General features: G+C 37.5%; 1 protein-coding gene across 1 annotated transcript; it reads left to right on the top strand.

Moving 5' to 3' along the window:
* Window positions 1-1,823: 1,823 nt before the first annotated feature.
* On the top strand, window positions 1,824-5,766 carry LOC117315608. The gene is made up of 2 exons (XM_033869870.1): window positions 1,824-2,397; window positions 5,276-5,766. The coding sequence occupies exons 1-2, from the start codon at window positions 1,842-1,844 to the stop codon at window positions 5,692-5,694; spliced, it is 975 nt and encodes a 324-aa protein (XP_033725761.1). The 5' UTR covers window positions 1,824-1,841; the 3' UTR covers window positions 5,695-5,766.
* The last annotated feature ends 1,057 nt before the right edge of the window (window positions 5,767-6,823 follow it).

Here is a 6,823-nt window from a genome sequence, read left to right on the forward strand (position 1 = left end):
ATTTTAAATTGCGTTCTATGATGCATTTTATGCATTTGTGATGTATTTTATGAATTCGGTGCGTAACACTTTAATGAACTATTTTACTAGTACTGCTACCTATTTGATACCGGTAAAGCTGCATATCGCAAATCAGGACAGCAGTAGATTGACATGGAAGTTGATTAACAAAACGTGACGTGTCCGCCGATTACCTTTCTTTTCATGTGAACCGACGCGGTCTGTCCTGGTACAAACCGTTAGCCCCGACACGGGTATACATTTGGTCTCATACAGGTAAGGCCTTAGTGCAATTTGCATATGTAATAATTAAGAGTAGTTGACAAATATACGGATGGATTGATAGCATGTTATACAGCAGACATCTATCAGCATCTCGTTGTAACATCACGCTATATCAGGGACGTAGATGTATATGTATATAAGTAATTTTTACTTCAATGTTAGTTTGTAAGAACTATAACAAAATCAAAACAAAAACAAAACACAAAAGAGTTCATTTTAATGCATAACTGTATATACATAACTGTATATTTTACTACAATTTTAGTTTATAAGAACTAAAAAAAAAAACCAACAACCCCCCCCCCCCCCCCCCCCAAAAAAAAAAAATTTAAAATTTTTTTTTAAAAAAACACAAAAAGAGTTCATTTCAAACCCTCCCTTTTTAACCTCAATTCTCTTTAAGCCCACACAAAATCAGATGTTTTGAACATAATATGATATGCAGCTGACCTTAAAGTTTCTTCCTTAAAAAATATTAGCCGTATCACTGATTGGCAGTAGAAAGGCCCAAATTGGCACCTCTCCTTTAAACCTGCCTCGTGCATGATTTTTAAGAACCGGAGAATGTATAAAAAATAACAAACAAAAAAACAGACTTTGCCGCAAGGCCTTTCTGCCCTCTCAGGCTTCTTCAGGCGAACTCATATATATATATATACTTATATGAATCAATTTTAAATCTTGCCATTATCACGTCAGAATGGTTTCTGCAGGCAAGCATTGAACCATTTTCCTCTGCGAGGAAGACATGTCAAAGGCGTTTGCTGAAAAACTACTTTTTGTACTTAATTGTTCTTTGATACATAACATTTTTAATGAAATATAAGTCGACGTTTATTTGTATAACATTGTACATCAATGATATATTGAAATTATGTTATTGCAGAAGACTTACATTTTGTATACATGTATGTCTTTGAAAATGGATGAAAACCGCCATCACATCAGGACCCATATTATGAAAGGGCCCGAATGAAGGAGTTAAAACTTTAAAATGAGTATGTAAACTTGTCTTTATTTAATATCTAGATAAAAGCATAAAAATATGCTATGAAATCTTTAATCAATTATGCACATGTTTAATCACGAGACAGGCGGCATATTTCACCTAACATTTCCCTCTTCTTTGGTAACATCTAATAGGGCCGAGTCGACCGCGTTGAACTACATCTGGGACAACGAAACGGGGTCATCGCTGTCGGGCCACAGGTGTGATTTCAAGAAAAATAATGATTTCCCCGCAACGCAAGTCGTTATGGTGTTCGTACTATCTCCACTTTCACTTTTATTAATTGATTCATTTTCAAACTTAATATTGAAAGTCATTCCGGATTCACTTTAATTATATGGGTAAAGAAATGATAATTTAACACTTCTTTACAAAAAATTCATGAAATTTTACAGAATATTTCTTTAGCTTATGTTATCGCCTGGGGGTGGGGGCGGGGGATGTTTAAATCACATTTCCGACATGAATAACTCCACGTGTGTATCTACTCCGCTTCGACACTGATAAGATATATGTATATGTGTGTATTTCTGTCACGTCTTCCAACATGTCTGCCAGGATTGTCATTGTCTCCCTGTTTATTTGTCTAATTAGAGGACTGGATGGGGTAGCACAACAACCCAACGACGAACCACAATTGATGGAGTTCATCGCCTCCATTAACCAAAAACTAACGAAAATGGAACATCAGCTCACTGATAAAGATGTCCAAATTAGAAATCTCGAAACTAAACTGGAAAACCATATGGCGGTTAATGCTAAATATGTAAACGACAAAGAGAAGGAGATGCAGATGAAGAATTTGGAATTAGATCAATTGAGACAACATGTGACGTCACTCACAGAAACGCTATCTGAAACAGTTACTGCGTCACGTGTTCTTGCCAATCGTGTGTCTATCTTGGAACAAACAATCATCGGAGATGAATCTTCTGCAGAGTCTATATCCGCACGGAACAGTGAAGTTCATGGTTTCTTTGAAGTAAATGATGATCCCAAACAAACGCGTATACAAAATGATACAATCTTCAGTAACATGGCATCTGAAGAGGTTCCTTCTGATGATGTAGTTGAGGATCAAACATCAGAGACACGTCAAATAAGTAAGCAATCTCTAAACACTAAACATCTAATTAATTCTGAGGGTTCTTTGCGCATCCCCGATTAGGGTGCTACATAAGTATCCTTACTGTTCTCCTTCAACACGACTTGCTGTATGTAGGCACAAGCCACCACAGGAGATTGGCACGATTTTTCAAATGATAGCCCATTTAAGCATTGAACTGCTTTCAGTTGGAAGTTATGGGCTGATGAATGCCAACTGGACAAAGGCAAATTTAATGAAGCGCGTTAGCGCTTCATGTTGAATTTGCCTTTGTCCAGTTGGCATTCATCAGCCCATAACTTCCAACTAAAAGCAGTTCAATGCTTATATTTACATTTGACAACGATTTTTAAAGACTATATCCAGGAATTTTGCTCCGACAATGAATGAACAAATTATTATCGTCAAAGACGGAACAGCCTTTTCAACAGCCATCTTTCGTTATCGCCGACGTGACAATTATGACGTCACTATATTAATGACGTCATAATAAAGATTTGGAAGTTATGGACTCATAACTTCCAAGTGAGCTTGGTTAAGTTATATAGTGGGGCTGCAGTGTAAATGTAAATATATAGATATATACAAAATGTATTATAGTGTCAAGGACACTATAATGCATATATATATATATATATATATATATGGACTATCTTTTGGAAAATCGTGTGAAGCCCCTGTGCAAGACACCAGTTAGATAAATGAATATATGATGGTGTTGGTGAGTCTTTTCCAGGTCCTGATAATCTTTGGAGAAAGCTGTACAAAAATAGCTGAGCTGGAATACTGGAAGCTGTGGCCCGGTCATACCTGGCCAGGTGTTCGTTAACATGGATAATGACGTTCGGCTAGACTTTGATTTCTGAATAGTTGAATATCCTATGACTGAAAAGCTTAGGCATGTCACTAGTTGTTCTGAATGCAAAGATCCTATACCTAGCAGCATAAAAACCATCCTTGATACTCCAGCAGTTGTATTCATTTTCGTTCTCTCTAACTGTTGAATATTTCTTGACAAAATCGAAGGCACACGGCAAACTTATGGCTTGGTGTCGGGGAAATAATGCAGACAAATCGCTTAGCTGGTGTATGAAAGATTACAGTCTATCCTACATCATGTCGATCCCGAGGTTTGATGAACGTCAAAGGTTAAAAATAGTCTATTTTGTTTCATTCAGAGATAAATGAACCTTCGATTTTGTCATGTCATATTCCGTGGATACAGAGAAGGAAAGTGAACGTTACTCAAGGATATAGTGGATGGGGAAATGCGTCAGATACTCCAATGGGTTAGCCCGCGGTTGCTAGGGAAACGATTAATAGAATCTTTCATCCCGCTCGATAGAATCTTTCATCCCGCTTGATAGAATCTTTCACCCCGCTTGGGGATGAGACAGGGGAATCTCAACTCGAGGGGAACGATTCTTAAGTTGCCAAACACTTAAGAATAAGTGATTATCTTACCCCGAGGGTTGAGATTCCCCTGTCTCACTTCCATGGGGATGAAAGATTGTTTTTCTCTTATCCTGTTTACCCTAGTATGTATCTAATAAGACGTTACGTTAATGCAAGGAAATGTTGACGTGACGTGATGGAATTGTCGACATGACGTCATTGTATTGTCATCCGAACTTCATGGCATTGTTGACGTGACGAAATACAATTGTTGAAAACGTGCAAAGAGCACGTGTAGCTTGTCATTTCCCTAGGGTGAGATTAATAGAGTCTTTCACCCCCTTGGGTTGAGACAGGGAAATCTCAACCCGAGGGGAAGATTCTTAAGTTGCCAAACACGAGGCTTGTCGAGTGTTTGGCAGCTTAATTATCTTACCCCGAGGGTTGAGATTCCCCTGTCTCACTTCCATGGGGGTGAATGATTATTTTCTCTTTCCTTGTTTAACCTCTTATGTATATAGTATTGACGTTACATCAATGCAAGGAAATGTTAACATGACGTGATTGAATTGACGACGTGACGTCATGGTATTGTTGACGTGACAAAATACAATTGTTGAGAACGTGAGAAGAGCACGTGTAGCTTGTCTTTAACCTAGGGTGAGATAAGAAAATATCATCCCTGTAAAAACCGCAGATATCCCTGTCCAGGGTAAGAGAAAAGGAAATCTTACCCCGGTAAAGGAGATGGCGCTATGAAAAACTTTCATAAAAATGGACAGGGATATCTCGCTAAAAAGCCTCGTAGTGACTGGCCGAACTCTCAAACTCGCGTTCAGATATCCCTGTCCATGGAACAGACACATGTTAGATTTTATCATTCTATTGTATTTAAGGATTAACGTGAATACATGTTGATGTTATAACGCAAGTAACCGGAGTGTACTCTAAATTAACCACGGGAATCCTCTTTTATTGATGGACTATTTTCTGTTAGAAATTATTACGCCACTATATCAGCCAATCAAAAGCGATGTTACTTGATACCATAATTTTCAAGCCGATGAAAATGCTTGTTGATTTATTAAGAAGTCACATGAAATTTATGAACAGAAAGCATCAGTTTAAAGTATGATGTAAATACACAACGTTTCAGCTCAAAGACAATTCATTTGCATAATAAAGTGCTATATTCGGGACTCGGTATACTTTGATCTCTCAGATTTCGTGAATACTCGATTTTGCAAACTTGCATCTTCCGAAATATTGATATGCCTTTAAACTCGCGATTTATGATATATCACATAGACCTCGCAAGCACTCTTATTCGGTAACGGATAGCTTTGGCGCCTTTCCAATATGTTATTTTCGAACAAATAGTCGCAAATTAACGCAAAAATATATCCAAGCGAGATATTAGTGGTTTACAGTATACATTATCTATCACTAAAGTCGCATCACTGTTGTGTGTATTATTACAGGGGTGGTACCTTCCTTTCCTTTGGCTTTCCACGTAGAACTGACGAATTCAATGGCTGTCAGTCAAGGAACTATCGTGAAGTACAACAATGAGGCACTAGACGATGGAGACGGGTACAAAATAAGTGATGGGATCTACACTGTATCTGAAACCGGAACTTACGTCATCACGTGGACAACTCTATCGGGATTCCGAAGCTACATCCAAACGTTCTTGGTTGTGAACGGAGTCAAAAGAGGAGCGTCCTTCAGCGATGCCCAGGAAATACATGACGTACATCAGGCTTCTTCTGTCGTTGTCCTTAGACTGAACCAGGGAGATCATGTTTTTATACAGATAGGCCATACGACAACTAACACTATGTACAGTGATATCAGTTATAGTGCTAGGCCTACGTTTTCGGGATGGAAATTATTCTAAACGTTAAATGGCGCATTGTAAATCTGTAAATGTTATTAATACAAAGCAGAAAAATAAATTATCTGAAATTCAGAGCCCGTCTTTATTTATTGAAAGAAAATCCGTTTTATGTTATAACATGTCAACATGCAATCGGGAACCGTCGGCACTTTCCGTAAACGAGAAACTCGTTTACCGGAAAGTGCCGACGGTTCCCGATTGGTCATCGTGACATTGTTGGATAGCTTTTCATGCCTGCTGCTCACTTTTCGTGAATGAATAAGAATAATTATGGTGAAAAGGTCAAATGATATAGACGTCTACATTTTATACGACTAAAGTACAAAGTTTCAATTCTGAAAAAGTGCAAGGAATATAGGACCAGGCGTCCCGGAAGAATAAAAGTCTGTGAAAAAGTAAAAGATAACAAAATACGGTATTTTGGGAAGGTAAACGGCTTTGAAAAAGTAAAAGATATCAAATTAAGGTATTTTGGGAAGATAAACGTCTTTGAAAAAGTAAAAGATAATAAGGCAAATGTTCCGGAAGTGTAAACATCTTTGAAGGCAAGACCAGGGCCCAGTTGTTCAAAAGGTTATTAGGCTAATCGCATTTAACACATTTTTTCAAATCCTGTTTTTTTTTTGTTTTTTTTTAAGAACTAGCTTGTGAAAACTATGAAATTCTGTACTTTTTAATGCTCTTCCAACTGGCATAATTTAAGATGCAATAAATAAGAAATGAAATGTTCACTATCAAGTGGTTAGGCTAATCACTTTTTGAGCAACTAGGCCCAGGTGATTTGCAAGGATAAACTCTTATGAAAAGAACAAGAAAAAGAGTTTCTGAAAGGTCCACGTCTTTGAAAAAAAAAGTGAAAAAAGATAATGGGTTCAGGGGTTCTGGAAATATAATTGTCCTATACATCATCAACATCTGCAATGAAAACCTATGCGTAAACCTAGATAATGACATGCTGTCAAACTAAGGTTATGGTGGTTGGCAATAAGGTTGCCATATGCTTCATAGATTATTTCTCTTGACAAGGAACATGACGGAGCTAAAATTGTGAAATGTTTTCAATATTCCACAGGTCTTTTCTGATTTCTTCCGTCGTGACCTTGTCTATCCTATAAGACGTGAAACTGTG

The sequence above is a fragment of the Pecten maximus genome, chromosome 17, assembly GCF_902652985.1.
Source record: "Pecten maximus chromosome 17, xPecMax1.1, whole genome shotgun sequence".
NCBI classification, from domain to species: domain Eukaryota; kingdom Metazoa; phylum Mollusca; class Bivalvia; order Pectinida; family Pectinidae; genus Pecten; species Pecten maximus.